This window comes from Desmodus rotundus, chromosome 1, assembly GCF_022682495.2.
Source record: "Desmodus rotundus isolate HL8 chromosome 1, HLdesRot8A.1, whole genome shotgun sequence".
In the NCBI taxonomy this organism is placed as follows: Eukaryota; Metazoa; Chordata; class Mammalia; order Chiroptera; family Phyllostomidae; genus Desmodus; species Desmodus rotundus.
This window is the reverse complement of record NC_071387.1, coordinates 151450969-151474301: the sequence shown is the minus strand read 5'-3', so window position 1 is coordinate 151474301 and position 23333 is coordinate 151450969. Positions and strand designations below refer to the sequence as shown.

The 23333-nt window shown below is 36.7% G+C and overlaps 1 protein-coding gene across 2 annotated transcripts in view; it reads right to left on the bottom strand.

Moving 5' to 3' along the window:
* ARB2A (ARB2 cotranscriptional regulator A) overlaps positions 1–23333 on the bottom strand; it is a 404957-nt gene that overhangs the window by 370145 nt on the left and 11479 nt on the right. Inside the window, exon 2 of one of the 2 annotated variants that reach the window (XM_024563505.3) lies at positions 5741–5864. The exons of the other annotated variant lie outside the window; for it this stretch is intronic. Within the exon in view, the coding sequence (XP_024419273.1) occupies positions 5741–5846 (106 nt within the window). The 5' untranslated portion in view covers positions 5847–5864. The remainder of the gene's footprint in view (positions 1–5740; positions 5865–23333) is intronic. 2 annotated transcript variants of the gene reach the window in all.

Sequence of the window (23333 nt, the reverse complement as noted above, 5' to 3'; positions counted from 1 at the left end):
GCCTTTACCTAGGAAAATAGTAACCAAAAAGAAATATGGCATTCCCGGCATTGCAGAGATTTCTGCCATCAAGGACCTGAAGGATGCAGGGGTGGTGATTCCTACTACATCCCCATTCAATTCACCTATCTGAAATATCCAGAAGACAGATGCTGGAACTTGGAGAATGGCCATGGATTATCATTAAGCTTAACCCGGTGATGACTTCAAATGTAGCTGCTATACTAGACGAAATTTCATTGCTTGAACAAATTAATGCATCCCCTGGTACCTGGTTAGGGAGCCATTGATCTGGCAAATGCCTTTTTCTCCATCGCTGTCAATAAAACCCACTACAAGCAGTTTGCTTTCAGCTAGCAAGGCCAGCGACACACGTTCACTGTCCTACCTCAGGGATATATTGACACTCTTGCCTAAGTCATAATTTAGTTTGCTTATCTTGATCACCTCTCCCTTCCATATGATATCACTCTGTTCCAATACATTAATGACATTATACTGATTGGACCTAGTAAGCAAGAAGTAACAGCCATTTGGACTTATTGGCAAGACATCTGTGTGTCAGAGGGTGAGAAATAAATCTCACAAAAAAGATCAGGGGCTTTCTACTACCGTGTAATTTCTAGGGGGCCAGTGATGTGGGTCATGTCAAGTAATCTTTGCTAAGGTGAAGGGTATAAGTTGTTGCAATTGGCCTTTCCTACAAACAAAAAAGAGACACAATGCCTGCAGGTGGGGAGGTTTCTTTGGATGCTGGAGACACACAGTCCTCCTTTGGATGTGTTATTCTGGCCCATTTATCCTAAATGTTACTACTTTTGAGTGGAGCCCAGAATAAAAGATACCTCTGCATCTGTATATGCTGCTCTGCCACTTGAGCTACATAATCCTGCAGATCCAATGGTGCTAGTGGCAAATAGGGATGCTGTTTGGAATCTTTGGCAGGCCCCTCTAGATGAATCAAAGCACAGGACCTTAGGATTTTGGAGCAAAGCCCTGCCATCCACTGCAGATAACTACTCTGCTTTTAAGAAACAGCTGTTAGTCTGCTACTGGGCTTTGTATGCTACCATCTGCTACTGATACTTAATCATGGGCTACCAGGTTATCATGTGATGTTAGCTGCCCATCATGAACTTGGTATTAGCTGACCCACCAAGTCATAAAGTTAGGTGTACACTGACAGCACTCCATCATCAAATGGAAGTGGTATATACATGATGAGGCCTGGGTAGGCCCTGAAGGCAAAAGTAAGTTAAATGAAGAAGTAGCCCAAACGGTCTCCACTCCTACTAGCATGAACTCCACATGGGGAGTTCCTACCATTAGTTGAGTTCCTACCCAAACTCAGGTCTGGTTATAGATAGTCCTGCAATATATTCAAGCACACTCAAAAGTGGACAGCTGAAGCACTAGAGCCCCTTTCTGGGACATCCCTGAATGATAGCTATAAATGGAAATCCTCCCACTGAGCAGAATTGAGAGCAGTGTACCTGGCTGTTCAGTTTGCTGGGAAGAGATATGGCCAGACGTGTGATAATATATTGATTAACAGGCTGTGGCCAATGGATTGGCTGGATGGTAAGGGACTTGGAATGAACATAATTGGAAAATTGGTGACAAGGAATTATGGAGAAGCGGTATGTGAAAAGACCCCTCTGAATGGGCAAGAAATGTGAAGATATTTGTTTCCCAAATGAAGGTTCAATAAAATATTTTAATAATCAAGTGCATAGGATGACCCATTCTGTGAACACCAGTGAGCCTCTTTTCCCAGCCACCCATCATAGTCAGGGTCAAAAACGACTATTACCACTAGCCTACAAAGAAAGAATGTCCACTCTGACTCTTCTTACTAATTATAATACTGGAAGGCATAGCCAGCAAAAAAAAAAAAAGCGAGAAAGGAAATAAAAGGCATATAGATTACAAAGGAAGAAACAAAACGGTCTAACTTGTAAATGACATGATACAAAGAAAATCCTAAGGAATCTACCAAAACAAATCCCAGAACTAATAAGTGACATAAGCAAAGTCATAGGATGTAATATCAACACACAAAACTTGATTGTATTTCCGTAAACTATCAGTAAATATGTGGCAACTAAAATTAAAACAACAATTTACAATCACTCTAAAAAATTAAAACTTAAGTGTAAATCTAATAACAATGCGAAAAATTACAAACTGCTGATGAAAAACCCAAAGATCCGAATATACTGAGACATACCATGTTAATGGATTGGAAGACAATACAGTGCAGATGTCAATTCTCCCCATATTCCTCTATAGGTTTAAATATAATACTGACCCAAATCTAAATAAAAAAATCTTTTACAGATACAAGCCATTTTACTCTAAAATTTATACAAGAAAGCATAGGACCTAGAATAGCTGAATCATTTTGGGAAAGAATAAAGTGGAAAGAATCATTCTACCCATTTATAAAATTTACTATATAGTATAGTAATCAAATGTGTGGTATTGAAGAAGACACAGAAAAAGATCCATGGAACAAAAAGGAGAGCCACAAAACAAGCCCACCTGAATACACCCAACTCATTTTCAACATTTTCGACAAAGGTCAGACAGTAACTCAACAGTGGAAAGATAATCTTTTTTACAAATGGTTCTGACACAATTGGATATCAATGGGTAAAAAAATATAAGTAAACATTGACTTATGTCTCACTCCTTATATAAAAATTAATTCAAAATGAATGAATATCTTAAATACAAAGTCTAAAGCTAAAAAACATAGGAGAAAATCTTCACGAACTAGGGCTCGGCCAAAAGTTCTTAGGACAATTAAGGCACAATTCATAAAAGAAAAAAACTGGTAAATAGGACTGTTTTAGGTATAAATTTTTATATAGTTTGCCAATTTGTCCTAAAATGTACTTTCCTATGCATTTGTCATTTTATTTTCTAATATTTCTAATTTTACTTCTTCATTACAAGCTCATGTGTACTAAGCCTTCTTACTCATATTGCACTGATGAAGAAAAAGTTTCAGTTAACCAACTTGCAGAAAAACTTGAGTTTAAATCCAAATAGTCCCATCTTTGGAATCCTACCCATACTCTTTTAATGTCACCATACTATTTCCAAAATCCAGAAAATCAATCTGAACTCTATATACTGCTTGTGGAGGTATAGATTGGAATTACGCCTTGAGAGACCCAATTTTCACGTTATCACATAAGATGCTCAAAATCTATCTCGGTGTAAACCAAGAGAGTCTATTTAGATAGAAAACGACAGACATTCCTTGCCCTCTCTCCTGTATTAACCATTTTTCTGAGTGTACTGATCACTCACAGCAGCACACAAGCATTCAGTAAAAGCTTCCATAGGGTTGTCTAGCACTGTCTCTAATTTCTCTCTTCCTGGTCTCTACTCAAGTTCTCCAATATGCTTTCATTTTCAACAATTCACTGAAACAGCTTTTTGTGAAGATCAATTCACAAACTGCCAAATTCAAAAGTAAATTCTCAGTCCTCGTCTAACCTGACTCATCATCATGATTAAATTAATTATTCCCATTTTCCTCATTTGATGTTCAGGATCTCCCTTGCTCCTAGTTTTCAGCCTATCTCAGTAGAAATTCATTTTCAGCCTCTGTAGCTGGTTCCTTCTTATCTTCCTGACCTTAAAGTTGAGATGCCCCAAGGTTCAATCTGCAGATGTCTTCTCTTTTCTGGCTACACTGACATCCTGGTGATCTCAATTATGACCATAACTTTAAATATTATTTCTATGCTAATGATTCCCCAAATGATTATTTCTAACCCAAATGCTCTCCCAAACTCCACACTCAACCTCTCTACCTCAATGCTTAAGGGGTATCTCAGTTTAATATTTAATACATCTAAAAGCTAACTCTTGTTTTCCACTACAACCACCACTGCAACCTGCTTTATCTAGTTTCCTTAATCTAATTAACGGCACCTATCTTACGCCAAGAACGTTCAAAGTTATCTTAGTTGTTTTTTTAACATCTGCACTGTTGGTGGGAATGCAGATGGTGGAAAGTAGTGCAATGTTACCTCAAAAAATTTAAAATGGAACTGCTTTATGACCCAGTGATCCCACTTTTGGGAATTTACCCAAAGATTCCCTAAACACTAATTTGAAAGAACATAAGCACCCCTATATTCATTGCAGTGTTATTTACAATCACCAGGATTTGGAAGCAGCCCAAGTGTCCATTAGTAGATAATTGGATAAAACAACTATGGTATATTTACACAATGGAATACTACTCAGTCGTAAAAAAGAAAATTTTAGCCTTTGTGATAGCATGGATCCACCTGGAGAACATTATGCTAAGTGAAATAAGCCCGTCAGCACTGACTGGTGTGGCTCAGTGGACTGAGTGTCAGCCTGAAAACCAAAAAGTCACCAGTTTGATTCCCAGTCAGGGCACATGCTTGGATTGTGGGCCAGGTCCCCAGTTGGGGGCATGCAAGAGGCAGCTGGTGGATGTTTCTCTCACACATTGATGTTTCTCTCCCTCTTTTTCTCCCTCTCTTCCCCTCTCTAAAAATAAATAAATAAAATCTGAATGAAAGACAGGAAGGAGTAAGAAAGAAAGGAGAAAAAGAAAAAATCAGTCATCCTTCAAAACATAACCAGAATCTGTCCATGCTTTATCATCCCTCCTGCTACCATCCTATTCCAAGACGTCATATTTGTGAGGAGAAAGCAGTGCTCCTGGGCATTTTCCATTTGTGTAGGTAAGGGCTAATTACACCATCCTTTTGATAGATCATCTGCTCTAAAAGCAGGGACGTGGCAAGGCACACTGAGCTAAGAAACTGGTTGCTTTATCCATATATGCTTTAGGCTTTTATGAAAAAAGATAGAAGAAGGTAGTAAGAGAGATTCTTGAGATATCTTTATCAGCCAGCCTGGCACAGCAGGGTAGGACAGCAGCTAGGGATTCAGAGAAGTGGCCATAGCTAAGACAGTCTGGTACATATTCAGCCAGGGTATCTCCTACAAAGCATACTGAAGACCAGATAGACTCTATGCTGAAGCAGGTAAAAGAGACTTTTATCATCGGGCATTGTTGGCATCTCAGCATTCAGAAAACCCGTAAGATAATTTTTCCACCACGAAAAGAAAGTAACTGTGAGATCTTGCACAAGTTACTTAGGTAATCTGATCTTAGACAAGTCCCTAGATGGGTAGACTGGAATATGATAATAAAGAAACCTTATAGGTCCATAATGAATCTTTCTTTTAGGAGTAAAATTACTTTAGATAGCAGGTTGTTTAATGTCTAGAACTCAAAATTCTCAAAGAATGTCTAAGGCAGATTCCTTTTGAGGTGTTAACATGAAGGGCCTCTTATAAAATATTCCTAGTGCCAACGCCACAAAGATAAAATGCAGGCTTAGGCAGATCACTATCCTAAATTATTATGACATTGCGATCAACAAAAATATAATAAGGGCACTGCCTACAGTGTCTTGCCATATATGTATACAGCCTTGAATTAAATAAAGCATTAAGAATTCTTATGGCTGTAAAATTACATTATTATATGATTTATTTACTAAAAACAGACTATCTCTTAGACACTGAGATAGTTACTGTGAGGGATACAAATAATTACAAATAGATTAACTACTATTTTTATTTTAGAACTGAAATAACTGGAGGTCACCTAAATATTCCTCTATCTTTGTCAGGCACAATGAAAATATCCTAAAAAAACAAATTAAGTATGTACCTTTCAGTGCTGTGGTCTTTTCTTTTTCATCTGGACCTCCCTGCTGGATTTGTGCCATGCTTATCCAAATTGGGTACAAAATTAAAAAGCTCAAGGAAATAGACATCAATCTTCAGAAGACAGTCTAGAATGAATGAAAGCAATAAATTAAGCTCTACTTAATCCTACTTACTCCATGAGAATTTTCTTGATCCTCCCACTTAGGATTAATCTCTCTATCCTGATTTCCCACTGAACTTTGCTGATGTCTATACTACAACACTTATCGAAGCCTGCCTTGCACTGTGGTTATTCATATATTTGTCTGGGTCAGCTAACAGAATACAAGCCCTAGGACAGGGGCATCAAGTTTTTTCATCTTTTTATCTTTCATGTCACCAAACACAATACCTTATAGTACATACAGTTCCCAATGTTGCTGAATTGAATTCAGCAAAACTTACTATTTAGGTTTAGTTCTTTATCATCTAATTAAAAAACATTCCCAATTAGATTCAAAAACTTTAAATTTCTTTTAAAATAAATTGTAAGATATGCCATTTACAAGGTCGGAATGTCTTCTCCTGGAACATACAGACATCAAAAGAAGAAAAGTACGTAAATATAAAAAGTAGTTATAAATTACCTCTAATGTAATTCAAAAACACAACCTTAAAGAAAAAAATTAGCCCTTCTAAAAATGAAACTATGGGAACAACCACAGTATCCTTCGACAGATGATTGGATAAAAAAGATGTGGTACATATATACAATAGAATACTACTCAGCCATAAGAAAATATGAATACTGCTATTTGCAACAACATGAATGGACCTTGAAAATATTATGCTAGGCAAAATGAGTCAGTCAGAAAAATCTAAGAGCCCTCACTGGTGGGATTCACTGGTCATCTGCAAACCAAAAGGTCACCAGTTCAATTCCCAGCCAGGGCACAGGGTTGCAGGCCAGATCCCTGGTTGAGGGCATGTGAGAGGCAACTGACTGATGTTTCTCTTGCACATCAACGTTTCTCTCCCTCACTTTATCCCTCCCTTCCCATCTCTTTAAAATAAATAAATAAAAAAGAAAGAAAAAGCAAAAGCCAAGAACCATATGATTTCAGTCCTATGTGGGATATAAAACTGAAACTCATAGAAACAGACAACAGTATGGTGGTTACCAGAGGGAAGGCGGGTGGGAGAACTATAAAGGGTAAAGGGATCAAATATATGGTGATGGAAGATTATCTGACTTTGGGAGGTGGGAACACAATGCAATATACAGATCACATATCATAGAAATGTACACTTGAAACTATACAAACTTATTAACCAATGTCACCCCAATAAATTTAATTAAAAATGAAACTGTTACATTCAATGTCTGCAAACTATGCTATATAAATGGCAATCCAGTAATCAATAATAATATAAAATTATAATTTATCAAAGTCTAACTCTGCATTTAAACTATAAATAGATAGCTTTCTCAGGGTTCCCATGCACATTAATAGAAAAAAAAAACCACTATTCCTAAATTAAAAGAAAAAAATGCAACCCATACAATGAAAAAAAATTAAACTAATTTAGTCAATACATAACTGTTAATAAAATTATATAAAAACCATGTTCATGACAATAATACAACTGAATATTCCTCTGACTGAGGAACCCAACTGATTTGCTACCCACTAAGCCAATGTTTCCATTCAGAGGTACATTTTATACAATTATCTTTAAAATCTGAGGCATTTTCATAATCAGCAGAGCGTAGCAAATATTATTGTACTTTTAAAAACTAATACCAAAAATAACATTCTTAAACTATGAAAGTTCCACAGACATAAATCAATGCTGCCCTTATCTCAATGCGAGCTGTAGGTGGAATGGAGTAAGAGGAAGAGCACTCAGGCTCTACCGCTAACTAGCCAAGTGCCTTTGACAAATTGCTTAACTTCTCGGTGCCTCATTTTCCACATTTATCAAACAGAACTGATAATCATGCAGTCCTCACAGTGTCACTGAGGTTAAATGTAAAACATTTAGTACAGTGCCTGGTGCATAATTATGATCTCAATATCTGTTGGCTTGTATTTTTTAATTGTTATAAATGTATCCCAGCTTCGCCACTTAGTAACAGCTCTGGGTCAGGGACACAGTGACTTAGTATTCCAAATCTTCAGTTTCCTCATTTATAAAATGTTGTTCATATAACAATGGTTAAGAATTAATATTACAGAAGGTGTATATAGCTGATATTGCTATTACTAATAGTATTATTGCTTCTCAGAGGTGTGAGGTTTCCTAATAGCAACAACTAGAATATAACACTATTTTTGATTGGGAAAGTATTGTTTCTTACTACGGATGTATTTTTCTTCTGTGACTAGTCAACTTAAAACTCTGTAAATTCTACATAAATAAAATGTGTCTACATTTCTTTAAGTAACATATCCTAGACTATAGATAGGGTGGGCAATGTGCAAAACACAAGGGTGAACGGTGAGTCAAACAGACATGGCCATGGCCCGAGCAGGGGCTTCCTCTCTAGCTGCCAAATCAAACTGCCAAATAACCACAAATAAAATATAAGACTTAGACTGATAGCTGCAACATTTTATATACAAGCAATATTTGTAATGGCTATCTACTTACAATACATCCAAATATTATTCTTATCAAGTCAAAAGTTCTAGAAGTTTGTGCATGTTTTACCAGCAACCCCTTATTATACAAAATAAATAGAACTGTTCATAATGAGCAATTCCACACAGTGCTCCTTGCTAGCAATTCCACAACTAAAACAACTATCTACAAGGGACTTCTTGCATTTTTTACTCAATCCCTTTGCCAGTTCAGTATTTTCTTCTAAATATAAAGTGTTCAGTTACTTTCCATTATCCTTAACATGTCTGATTTGTAAACAGAACAATTTATATACTATTATTTCATTGTGATTGTTTAAATGAAAGTGAAATTACAAAATAGTTTTGGTGCTACAGTCATTTCAGGATTCGTATTTTAAAGCTCTAGGGACCTAGTGTACAGCACAGTGACTGTAGTTAGCAATAGTATACTGAATCCTTGAAAGTTGCTAAGAGAGTAGATCTTGGGCATTCTCACCACACACACACACACAAAGGAAACTATGTATGGTGAGGGTGTGTTAACTAATCTTATTGTGGCAATCACTTTGCAATATATAGCATAACAAATCAGCACATTGTATACCTTAAACTTACATAATGCTGTATGTCACTTATATCTCAACAAGGCTTTTAAAAAGCTCTATGTACTCTACAATGTTTATTAACACATCACCCCGCAGACTTTGATCTCCATGAGGACAGAGATCACATCCGTCCCTAGGTCAATGTCTGGCGCATGTGTAGCTCAACAGATACATGTCAAATTTACAAATAAATGAGCAAAAGATAGAGGAAGAGAAAAAGATTCAATTTTAAAGAATCATTTCAAGATTCCCAAGATTAAATATCAATTAACAATCATATTCTTAGTTTATAGGAGAAAACTAAAAATAGACATTACAATTCACTGAAGTGATGATATATAAGTTAAGGGGCTACTAATTACTGCATGAAACCCTAAATCTTACAGCGGCAGATGCAAAGCAGGTAAGTATGAAGCAAAAGCCATTTGTCTGTTGCTCTTATTCAGTTACATTCTTACCCTCTCCAGTTATTTTCCACCACAGTGGCACAGCTGGTGAAACTAAATCAGGAACATTATAAATTCTCAATTTAGTCTTCCTAATAAAAATTCAGTTATAATCTGTATGACCACAGATAAACACTACTGAAAATGCAGCCAGCAAGCCACTTGATACCTTTGATATGTATTAATATGTGCACTCGACATAGTTTATTTAGTATTATCTGATGAAGGTTAGGTTATAGGGAATAAAGTAGTGGAAGGTTTTTACTGATATGAACTGGGACACAGTTGACATGTTGTATTCTTCATGATAACCACTGCTGTTTAAATACGGTTTCCTAGAAATGGTTACAGTATAAACTAGATTCAAAACATCTCAGCTTGCGATTTCATTCTGTGAACTACACAAAGCAATTATCATATCTTCTTCTCTTCTATGATTCCAACAGAGAATCCAGCATGTATAAATAAAGCTGTAAATAACTTGTCATGTGTAATCTTTATCTAGTCAGCATTTCAACACATGAAACAGTAGAGTATTTCTTATTACCCTGTTTGCTCAAAATATGGCCTGAGCACTTATAAAAACTACAGAAAGATACAGAGGAGCCTTAGTTTTAGGTCTGTTTGTTTTTAGGCAAGTATAAATGAGAACTAGGTATAGATAATTTTTGCAACAGAAGGCCTTTCCACTTCAAATTCTAAAAGCAATAATGAATGTACAAGATATGTCACAAGACAAGTAAAACTGGGTTAATTCTTGGAACTCCTGGAGCTGGTCTGGTCCCAAAGAATCTATGCGCACTAAGTCATGTTCTGGAAACCCAGCTCCCAATAGCCTACTTGCAATTGAAAGTACGGTATGTGAATCAGTATGAGAGATTTGTGAGGAATCAAACAACCCACCCAAATTATAGTTACAATATCCACATTACTCAGAAGTTGCTCATCAGCAAAGGTTAATTCAGAATAATCCCAGGCGTATTGTGTATATTGCTTACATATTATTACAGTTTATAGTTATAAGGCAACAGCGTAAAAACTGGATTTTGGATTGTGTATGTGTACACAGACACAGAGACACTGGGGAGGAGGCTAGAGAACGGGGGCACCGGGCTGGAACAGACCTGGAAGACAAAGCCCAGGGTAAAGGGGGCTTTTGGTGTATAGAAAACAGTGGTTTCTATGGAGAATGGAATCTATGTTTGGATCAAGAATTGGTTCAGACTAAGAATACCTGGTTCTAATCCACACCTATGTAAAATAATTCCTTAGTTTCGCAAGCAATGTAACACAGTAGGTTCAAAATGAGAAAATCAGGTCTATCATCTAACAGGTGAGTGACTTTGAGAAAGTCACAACTTCTCTAACCTAAGTAATGGGAATAATAACCACAAAAAACCCTTCTTTTTTATCCTTTTTACAGAACGATTATAAAGATTTTATGAAAGAATGCACATAAAAACATTTTGCAAACCGTAAGTTCCTGTATAAATATTTGTAATACACTTAAGTCAAAACTAATTCACTTCCAATTAATTTGTGCTCCAACTCTAAGGATATCCAAATCAGTCCAACGTATAGGAATGAGAAACTCTTGATGTGCGTCATTTGGATGAAATTCAATGAACAAATAATAAAACCCCACAATAAACAGCTGTTGGCAGGTTTCCAGACTATATTAAAGATAATCATAATGAAATTTAAATTAATGTTTTATATAATTTGTTTATATTCCTTTCCACTTTTGTCAAACTGCATGTCTGGAAAAGGTTCAAGTCTGTGAGTTCCACCCTCATTTACATTAAAGTTGTATTCAAAGCAGAACACTGTCCCAACTATCTCCTAAATGTGCACGCTGGCCACAAAGTCGCCAAGTCCTTTCCTGTCCATTGTCTTATGAGGTCATCACCACAACTGGGAGGGGTCGGCATAGTTGACACAGCTGCATTTTAGAGATGTGGCATCCAGGGCTTTGAGAAGCTAAGTAACCTGGTTACGGGGCGGTAACCCAGACGGTAAGGGGTGGCTGAGATTCTAACTCTGATCTTCTGACACTTCCTTCTGAGCTCCTTCTGCTCTACCATGCTGGTAGAGTCAAACTACTCAACTTCAACTAGAAAAACAATTCCAGTTTCTTTATTCTACAGAAGGTTTTCAGTCTTGTGTGCTAATTCATATTATCAGAAAGAATCACAATTTGGAGTTTGGGCAAGTTGGAGGTAGCTAATTATACACACACACACACACACATACATATACACATGTGTGTGTATATAAAAATATATAAAATCAACCAAAATTGTCTTAGTCTATTAGGTTTGCTGCATCCAAAAGAAAAAGTCAAAAGTTAAGGAATATCAAATGCAAAGATTTTAAGAGTATCTGCAAGACAATGCTAGAAGCTAAAAAATTAAACAAGTACTAAGAATATTCTTAAGACAATTCTCAGTTTTAACCCACCCCCAAGAAAAAATAATTTAAGTAGCCTTTTATGAAGTTCTCATAATATGGAGCAGAAATAGCAGAGAGAAGGCCAAGGAAAAAATAATTCTCAAAAAGAAGACATGTTCAAAATTTTAGAAAACATATTATGTCAAACACATAGTAGCCTCTATTTTATGGGTCAAATATAAGTGTCATATAAGCTGCTTAAGGCATTCCAACTGTATAGTAAACATAAACAATAAAACACAATTAATATTATGAATGTACATAACTCCAGGCCAAATTGAACAAGTAGAAACTACCTTCTTCGATTTCAAAGTATTCAATACTATAAAATAGCAGTAATAACATCCACAAAGGCTGCATCCAATTTTCTTATCCCATAAATATGCTTACTAACAACTCTTGTAAGCTTTGTGGATTCAAGGTCTAAACTCGATTTTGAAATATAATATGCACGTGGTAGACACTAAGGTGAACTCTCCAGATGCCCCCTCAAGGGGAACTTGCTGCTCAGCTGCAGGGAGCACAGTCAGCAAACAGCCTGCAGTTGTTCACCACGTTAGTCTGTCTCTGATACAGAACTGCCTCACTCAAGGTCACACCTTTTCCAGGTTGACTCTCACTCACTGACTGAGCCAGGTGGCAACATGAAGGCCCGGCCGTTTCAGCCTGATGCAGAACAACTCTGACAGGCGGTATCTGCTCCAGAGCTCGCCGCCAGGATGGCTGAGGTTTCATTAGGCCTGCAGTAAGTTCCACTTTCCCCTCTGACCAATCCTGTTGTCCTTCTTGTCACAAATGTCCATCTCTAATAAACATCATCCACCCCAAATTTGTCTCAGCAACTGCTTCTGAAAAATCCAAGCTGTGACAATGTACTTTTCTAAATCTTTTTTTCTCTAAATATTAAAAAAAAAAAACCTTCTGATGTTGAGACAAGATATATACAAAATATAACTTTGACAAGTCAACAATAAAAAGACAATCTAATTTTAAAAATGGAAAAAGAATACACATTTCTCCAAGAAGATATACAAATGTGCAAAGAGATATGTTCAATATCACTAGTCACTAGGAAAATGCACATCAAAGACAACACCAACCACCTCATACCCCACAGCATGCCTACAAACAAGGAAGACTATAACAAGGGTTGGCGAGAATGTGGAGAAAATGGAATCCTTGTACATAGTTAGTAAGAATGTAAACTGGTGCAACCAGCTCAGAAAACAGTTTGGCATTCCTCAAAACGTTAAACATAGATTTACCACATGACCCAGCACTTCCACGTCTAGGTATACACATCAGAGAAATGAAAACACATGTCCCATACCAAAACTTATACACAAATATTCATAATTGCCAGAAAGCAGAAACAGCTTAAATGTTTATCAAGCAATGATAGGATAAACAAAATGTACTATATCCATACAACAGAACATTATTCATTAATAAAAAAGTAGTGAAGTACTGATACATGCTACAACATGACCTTGAAAACATGATGCTAAGTGAAAGAAGCCAGTTACAAAAGATCATATATTATATAATTCTATTTATATAAAATGTCCAGAATAGGCAACTCACAGAAAGAGAAAGTAGATAAAATAATTCTGGAAGTTGGTGGGGGCAGGGAATGAGGAGTGACTACTAATGGGTGCATGGTTCCACTTGAAGTGATGTTTCCAGCAGTCCCAAAGAGGTACGTTTGCATTGCAGTGTCCCTCTGTGTACTGAATGGCTCTCTCTAGCCATCTCTTCTTCTCCATACCCATATGCTAAAGTAGGTCAAGGCCCAGTGTCAAAAGGGAAAAGGACTGACCATCGCACTCACTCTTCTCTTTCCTTTCCGTGAAACAGGTGTGATAAGGGGACTTCAGGCAGACTCAAAGAATTTCTCTCTTCCAATGTCCCTACCATCCCTCTCACCAGAGCCAGGATGGCAACCACCTAGGCCTGTTCTATCTAGACATTTGGGGCAAATACATTATTTCCTAGGTAAACAAGGTGAACATTATATACAAAGTTTTGTAAATCAAAGAGCTCACTTCTAACTTGTTCTAGTTCTTTGCACTGGGGATTCTTTGTCAGTGGCAGTTTGCCTCCATGGCCTGTCATTGTCGCTTGCACACAGCTTTCAATGACAATCTGGTTGGGAGCACTGATTCATTTTGGTCATGATTTAGTTAATTCCTTGGGCACACACCACCTAATAGCACCTCACTTTTACCCAACTTCTAATAAGGACTGAAATGTGTAATAACTGCTTTATTATCATTTGATTATTATTTCAGCTGATCCCACACACTGCACTAACCTCAAAGTGAGAAATGTACCATTTATTATAGAAAAAAAAATTGAAAAACTTGAGCATATAATCAAGCAATTTAGTCTTAAGCCCAGTAAACTATACTAGTAACACCAGCAATGAAGTTTAATGGCAAAGTTACGCATTGTGGAGACAGTTATATTGCAAATAAGACACTTAAGTTCCACTCTTATCTGATGTCTGACAGTGACTCCTTATTGTTTTTTAAGGGAAAAATCTCTGTGAAGCCTGACTTTACCTAAATATGTCAACGACTGAGAATGTTATTCTAGTGCCTTCAGAACGAATTTCTTTTTGGTCTAGAATTTCCCAGTTATTTACGAAGAGATAGTGTTTTCTAGAATTTCATGTTTGTACCATATTTTAACAATACCACACCCTGGGACTAACAGGAGATGAACTCAACAAGATTTGAGGAGTCTCTATACTGCTGTGATAGTACACATATCTGATATTTAAAAGAGAGAATTAGGAATTTGAAACTTCAAGTAACCTGTTTAAGCTACAGTATTAGTTACAGTGATTATTTATTTTATTTAGAACACAATACACACAATTCATACCTTGACTAAATTAACAAAGGATTTGAGGCAGCAAAATTCTCTTATTTCAAAAGCAAAGAGATTTGAACTCTCCTGGCTCCCACAAAATATCTCCCCCCTCAGAAGACAACCATCACTTAGCCAAACTATTAATTACAGGAAATTAACTTTGTGGCACTGAAGGTGTTGGCACAAGGACACTTTGTGAAACATTAAGCCATTTATGTTATTAGGTCTGTGCTTAAACACACAATGCCAAAGAGCTCTCAGTGTTACTGTCTACATAAGCACAAGGTGGTAGAATCCCTTCCTATGGCCACAAGAATCAAGAATTTTACAACTAGACTTCACTTGCAACATTATACTAAAGTCCCCAGAGAGACCTACCTGTTGAGAATAACTGAACTCAGAGAGTACATTATAAAATATCAGAATATCTACAAATTAACTACATTAACATAAAGGAAGAAAATAACTACATTAACATAAAGGAAGAAAACCATAATAATGTCAATATCTGCACAAAAAGTATTTGATAAAATCCGTTACTCATTTTTCCATTTTTGGAAGAGAGGTCATAGCAAATTAGGAATAAAAAGGAAAATCCTTAACATGATACAGGGATTCAAAACAAACAACAAAAACAAGAAAAAAAATGACAGTAAAATTACTCTTCTTGGTAATATGCTAAAAATATTTTCTTTAAAATCAGGTACCAGAAAAGAATGCACATCATTATCACTTTACTATTAACATTTCTAGCCCAAGTTTTCTGCAGGTTATAGCCAGTATAATCTACAGAAAAAAATTAAAGTGTATAATAATTGAAAATAGGAAAACAAAGTTATTTGCAGATGATATGACCACCTAAAACAACTGACAAGAAAAATGAAGAAACAAGATTTTCTAGAATCAAAAAGAATAAGACACTATATAATTAGTATCAGGATAAGCAAACTGACAATAGAATAGAATGAAGCTCCAAAACAGATCATAGGACACAGAAGACAAGGGGGAAAAGATGGACTTTTCAATAATTGGGACAATTGTTTAACTGCCAATAAAAATTAAAGTAAATACATATCTTATTCCATATACTGACATTACATGGTGGCAGGGGTGAGATGGATTAAGGGTATAAGTGTGAAAACCAAAATGTTACCCTTTTTAGGAGAAAATATAGGACACTACTGTTTTGGTGTTGGGACAGGATATACTACCGTAAGGAAATATTTTATACTCACCAAACTAGAAAATATTACAGTCTGACAGTACCAAAAGTTAACAAGAATGGAATATAATACAGACTCAGACTCACACTGCTTATCAAAATGTAAATCAGTAAACTAACTTTGAAAAGTTGGCATGAGATCTCCAAGTTAAACATTCTCATAGTCTTCAACCTGATCTCACACCTTGGTCTACCACCTGGCCTTGTACATACATGTCTGGAGACAGGTATGAAAATGTTCACAAAATGGTCACATCATAAAAAAGCCAGTTTATTAATTATTATAGCTGCATAACAAGTTACCTCAAAATGCAGTTGCCAGAAACAATAAACATTTATAATCTCTCTGTTTCTATGAATCAGAAATTTGGGAGCAGCTCAGCGGAGAGGTCAGTCAGGTTCATCAGGTTGTAATCAAGAGATATCGGCAAGATTTGCAGTCAACTGAAGGCTTGATTGGGGCCAGATGAATTACTGGTGATGTTGTTGCTAGAAGCCTCAACACCTCCCCATACGGGTTTCTTCACAGGTCTGCTTGATTATCACCCTGGCATGGCTTCTGGCTTTCTCCGGGTAGAGCCAGGAAAGCAATGGGAAAGCCACAGAAGTCTCACTATCACTCCCTCGATAACTCTACTGGAACAGAGGGTAACCCTGTTCACTAGAGGAAGGCGTCTACACAAAGGCAAAATATTAAGAAGCAAAGGTCATTGGGGGTTATCTTCAAGCCTGGCTCTCACACCTGGAAAAGACTGGTCTCTAACTGTAGGAGGGCAGACATACTGTAGTATCTTATAATAGAGATGAAGAGTAATAGCAGTGAAAATGAAGGAGCCAGACTTGCACTCAAAAACACGGATGGATTTTCCAAAAACAATATTGAGTAAACAACCAAGTCTCAGGAGACTACATACAGTAAAATACAATTTATACAGAGTTCAAAAACAAACTAAACCAAAACAATTTATTGGTATAACCATTTAGGTGATGAAACTGTAAGAAAAATCATGAGAAAAACACAAAATTCAGAAGAGTGGTTACCTTTGGAAAGTGGAAGGACAGGAGATGGGGAGAAACACAGAGGTCAATGCAAGTTATTGTTAGTGTTTTGAGTCCTGGATTGAGTGGTGAATTTAGTTGTTCATTATAAAATTATGGCTTATAACTTGCATAGAATGGCCACTTTTGAACTGGTATATAATACACATATAATCACAAACAGATACTCTTTGCATATAATCTATCACCAATATATTTTAAAATAAATAATAAAGAAAAACATTAAAAGCAAAAGAACACTATAATTTTAGTAGCACCACCTTTTATAATTTGCTTTTTGGGGCATTTTCCTCTAAACATAAAGCTGAAAGTCCAGTTCCGTCTATTTAGTCCGAGTTTCGGGTCCTGCTGATGATAAGCCCTAGCAGAGGAAGAAGGTGTAAAAATGAAGGATGAAATGGTATTAAGTAAACTTCAGAACAATTACATAGGAGTAAAATATGGCATTATTAAAGCTCAATTGACTCCTTGCCTGTTTTGAAATGTTAACATTATTTTGAATAAAATTGTATTTCCTCAAAAGCTTCTTCATCAGCTATTTAAAAAGTCAAACTGTAAATGTTTTTTAAACCTGTATGAAAATATCTCAAAACTTTATAATAAAGTATTTTAAAATGCAACTACATACTTCTGAAAATGTCAGCTGTCATTTATGTTTTTGTTCTTTGCTTTGTATACTGCCATTAGTAAATATAACCAGTAAAATCTGCCTTTGAAGATATATAAGCGTTTAAAATTTTAAAATGCTGGCATAAGGGGCAGTTATAAGCAACTTGAAAATAAAAAATGAGAATATAGAATTCAATTCAGAATAATCTACCCCCCAGCCACTAAAGGATGAGCTCATCTAGCCACAGAAGCGTATTTCCCAAGGAAGATCATCTGCCAGTCTCTCAACACGACACAAAATGCGCTTTAACTCTGAGAGAAAAAATAATAATAACTTTCCTTGTTTTCCCAAAATAAGGTGAAAAAAGAAAATGCTGTAACAGCAGCCACTGGAGAGAGGACTTGTTAGAATGAGAATAAAATAACCGTAAAACATTTTATCTGGTGCTTTGTCTGAACATAACATTTTGTTAAACTCATTTCTATTTGTTTAAATGACAAATGCTGAAAATACTGCTTTTTCTGCATGAGTGTTAAACTTCCTTTCACTGAAAAACAGATGTTGATTCAACCATCCTTTATTGGTACACAAATTAGCAGTAAGAAAATTATAAAGCTGCCTGAACTAACAAAGAATTAGCCCCAATGCTTAGTCTAAGTGTATATTTAAAGGCCTATATTTTATTTTAAATAAGCCTGTATTTTGTTCATTTGAAATATTATCCACAAAAATTTTTAAAGATTTATTAATTTATTTTTTAATTGATTTTAGAGAGAAAGGAAGGGAGGAAGGAAGAAGGGGAGAGGGCGGGAGGGAAGGAAGGGAGGGAAGGGAAGGAGATAGAGGGAGAGAGAAAAGGAGAGAAAGAGAGAAACACAGATGTGTTGTCCCACTGATCTATTCATTCCCTGATTGACTCTGGTATGCGTCCTGACCAGGAACAAACCTGCCACCTTAGCATATTGGGACAGCGTTCCAACCAACCGAGTTACCAGGTGAGGGCCCCAAAATTTTTGCTGTAAGGCCTCAGGCACTATTTAGTCCCTAAGTTACTACCTGCAGTCTTACTAAAAATAAATTGGCAGAGCTTCTATAAACTTGTAGCATTGCTCTTAATGGGGCTGAGGGGTTTTATTTAGTTTTTAACGACAACATTCATATATTTCAATATTTGTTGATATAAACCTGGTTTTACACACACACACACACACACACACAAGAATCCCAAAGTAAGTTGTGCACTTCCAGTGCTGACATTTTAAAGATCACTGAGTACAGGAATATTATTTTAAAGCATGTTTAAAGATGCAAAACATGAAATTATACACTGGAAGGCATGGAGGTAAGTTCTCACAATTTCAGTTTCTGTTCTAACAGTGGTTACACACTGTACAATATACTGTTTTAGTACAAAAAGTAGACACATCCCTTCCATTTTAAAATGATTCCTGACATAATCAATATTTTGGAGTTAACTTCTTAAACTCAAGAATCTTCCTAGTCAGTGAGCCAACAAAACTGTCAGTTCCGAATAAGTACCATTCAGAAAAAAAGCAAGAGAAGAGGTGTAAACTGAAATAAATTCACTAGAGGAGAAGAGAAATTAATCCCACAAGGTATTCAACTAAATAGGGAACACCTAAATTAAGAAAATGAATTTAAAAAATAAATCAGTAACAACAAATATGTTAAGAATATAATTCAGGCATTTGTGCCAAAAGAAAAATTTAACAAAGCTAACAAAATACACTATATCAAAGATATGTTTCTAAAATACAGTAAGTTTATATCTTAAATATAGACTTCCTGGGAAGGAGTAGGAGGACTGCTTCTACTGGCAAAAGAGGTTCAACAGAATTGAGAAATCCAAGGTCCCGAGCTCCATGAGAATCTATCTGCCCACATGTACCCATCCCAAATACCAAAGTCCCACTCTTTCCTTCAAAACTGCAAATTCAAATTTTGCTGTGAGTCAGTGACCCATATGATTTGTCTTACAGAAACCTTAGTACTTAGGACATAAGGGTTTCTTTTTAGGGCATCAATAGATGCACATTTTGGTACCTGGAAGTGGAGTGTTGCTATTCCACGAAACTAAAATGTGAGAGTGGCTTTGGACCCAGGCAGGGGGCTCTGAGAAGAGTGTTAGAGAAAGCCTAAAATACCCTGAAGAACCTGTTAATAGAAGTCCCACGGCTTTTGATAAGGCTGTGGGTGAGAACTTGTAAGAAAGCAAAGTAAATGTTATTGGAAACTTAAGGAAGGGGGGATTCTTGTTATGTAGTGGCAGAAACATTAGTAATACTCTCCCATGGAATAATATGGAAAGTAGAAAATGTACCTAATGAAGTGGCTGATCTTGCTAAGGAGATTTCCAGCCAGAGTGTTGAGTGTGCCACCTGGTTCTTTTTGATAATTACAGTGAAATGTGAGAAGCAAGAGAGAAAATAGTGAAAGGATTCTAAAAAAAGGAAAAAAGACTTGCTCTAGGAAAGATACTGTCTAGCAGGGGTGTCCAACCCGTAGCCCGCAGGCCTCATGCAGCCCAGGATGGCTGTGGATGTAGCCTAACGCAAAATTATAAATTTACTTAAAACCTTTTTTTTGCTCGTCAGTTTTCATTAGTGTTTGTGTATTTAATATGTGGCCAAGACAACTCTTCTTCCAGTGTGGCCCAGAGACACCAAAAGGTTGGACACCCCTGGTAGAGAATGAAAATACAAGCCACAGGCTATTTGCAAAAGACATATCTGATGAAGGTATCTTATCGAAAATATGCAACAAATTTTTAAAAACTGAACAGTAAGATAACAACTCAATTTAAAAAATGGGCAAAATACTTGAATAGACACTGCACCAAAGAAGATATACCAATGGCAAATAAGATTATGAAAAGATGCTCAACATGTCACTAGAAGATTATAAATTAAAACAATAATGAGATACCAGTACACACCTCTTAGAATGGCCAAAATCCTAAACACTGACAACACCAAATGCTGCAAAATGGCATAGCCACATTGGGAGACAACTTGGCAGCTTCTTACAAAATTAAACACACTCCCACCCTATAATCCAGGAATCACACTCCTTGGTATTTACCCCCCATCAGCTGAAAACTTGCAAAAACCTGAACACAGATGTTTATAGTAGCTTTACTCATTAATGCCAGGCTTAGAAACAACCAAGATAACCTTCAGTAGCTGAATGAATAAATCAGCAGTGGTACACGCCTCCACACAATAGAATACTACTTGGCACTGAAAAAAATGAGCTTTCAAGCCATGAAAAAAGGAAGGAAACAAACGCATATTACTAAGCAAAAGAATCCAATCTGAAAAGGCTGCATACTATATGATTCTGTGATATTCTAGAAAAGGCAAAACCCCTGAGACAGTAAATAGACCAGCGGTTGCGGGGTGGGTAGGGGAGAAGGAAGGATGGCAGGCAGTAAAACTATTTTAGTTCAGTGAAACTATTCTGTATGATACTGTGATGCTAGTCACTCTACACCTTCTCAAACCTACAGAATATGCAACGGTAAGACAAAGCCCTAATGTAAACGATGGCCTTCAGGCGATAAAGATATGTCAATGTTACCCTAACCGACTGTAACAAATGCACCACTCGGATGCGGGGTGTTGATGGTTGAGGAGCCTGTGCAAGTGTGGGGGTAGGATAGATGTGGGGAATCTCTGAACTGTCCACTCAGTTTTGCTCTGAACCTGGAACTGATTTAAAAATAGCCTATTAAAAATTTCTCTCCAAAAATCAAATGATGCTAAAATTAAGAAATGGATTCTGAGCAAAATCAAATCCAGGGCACTGCCAGGAAAACATGGTTCAGAAATGAAGCTGAGGGTATGTCTGAAAAAATCTTTTGCTAAAACCTCAAAATACCAAAGGTGGTGGTGCCTCAGAATACTAGTCAGTTAGACAAAAGGCCCTCTAAAAAGAGTAGAGTGTGTTTTAATGATCCTCTCAAGTAATTAAAGTTTTAGGAAGCTTGAGAGCACTTTGTCCCTTAGCCTTCTTAGGGGAGCCCAAAGTACACAAGGATTTATCTCGAAGAAATGTGTAGGTGTGGCTTTTGTCTACAAGAATGTATCTCAATTCACAGAATCTCCACAAGACTGATAAAATATTAAAATATCTTTTTACTTAATATTTAAAAGATTTAATATATTTTAAATGAAGAGAGACCTTTGGACCCCAACATTCTACTGGCAGGAAGTAGGCTGCAGAAACCACTAGCCTGCAAATACCTGCTATCTTTCATGGAAAAAAAAAAAAGTTAAACCAAGAATGCAGAAGGCAAAGCTAAGAACCATGAATATTCCCAGGCTTCAGGCCTAATTAAGAAACTTCCAATATTTGCCCACCTGGATGTCAAACTGCTATGAACCAGTCTTTGTGTCTCCATCTTTTCCCCTGTGGAACAAGAATACCTACAGCAGTTATCCTATGCCTGTCCCACCACAGCATGTTGGATGTTTGGATGTCGGGGGTGAGGAGAGGCAAGTGGAGGAAACTGTATTCAAGGAGCTGTGTTTAAGGAACTACACCCAAAGAGCCCTGTCTCTACCTGGACCTGACTTATAAATGAAATTCTGGACACGAGATGATACAGTAACAGAATGAGACATGATGAGTGTGAAGACCTGGAGAGGCAGTTGTTTATTCTGCATGTGGAAAGACATGTGGGAAGTCACTGGGGGCTGGTGGGGAGACTGTGGCAGCCAGCTTCCCACCTCCTGTTACTCATACCCTCATGTAGTCTCCTCCCACACTGTACCAAAGTTACAGTGTGGGAAGAGACTGGTACTGAATGACCGGTACTGAACAGGAGAAGTGAGAGTATCACACCTGAGTTTATGTTATAAAAGACTGTGGCTTCCATCTTGGGTGCTCTCTTACTCTCTAAGGTCACACCGCTCTAGGGAAATCATGCTGTGAACAGCCCTATGGACAGACCTACGTATAAAGTAAGTGAAGCTTCCTGCCAACAGCCACATGAGTGAGCCTGAAAGTGGATGCCCAGACCCAAACAAACTACAGATGTCTGCAGCCCTGGAAGACACCATAACCACAATCTCATGAGAGATCCTAAACCAGAACCACCCACCTCAGCTGTTCCAAAATTCCTGCACCTAAAAGGGTGTGTAAGACAATAGATGTCTTTAATTTTCAGCTGCTAAATTTTGGGATAATTTGTTAACACAGCAATATATATTTAAATCTGCAGTGAACTAGAGGGCATCACTTAAGCTCCCAGATTTATTCATTCTCATCATCACCGAACTGCTTACTGATTTTCAGGTTCAGCAGTAATTTACTTTATATGTGAGGAAGACGCTTCCTTTGGATTTACCAAATCAAGAATGTTTTCTTTTACTGTCTTTGGATTTAAAAAATAGTGGAAAATTAGCTTACATAACTCAGTATTTTCAGTACCAGAACTGATCTTGCTGAAAGTCTTTAGTCATTTTGAGAGAGAGAGAGAGAGAGAGAGAGAGAGAGAGAGAGAGAGAGAGAGAGAGAGATTGTTTTTTAATTAGAACAGTTAAAAACACCAACACTTTGCTTGGATAAAAATTATCATATATTTTTTATTGAGAAGAATATTCATAATAATTAAGCTTGTTTTATATTTTTTAATGTATTGAATTTTTAAGATTTTATTTATTTTTTTAAATTATTTTATTGTTCAATTACAGT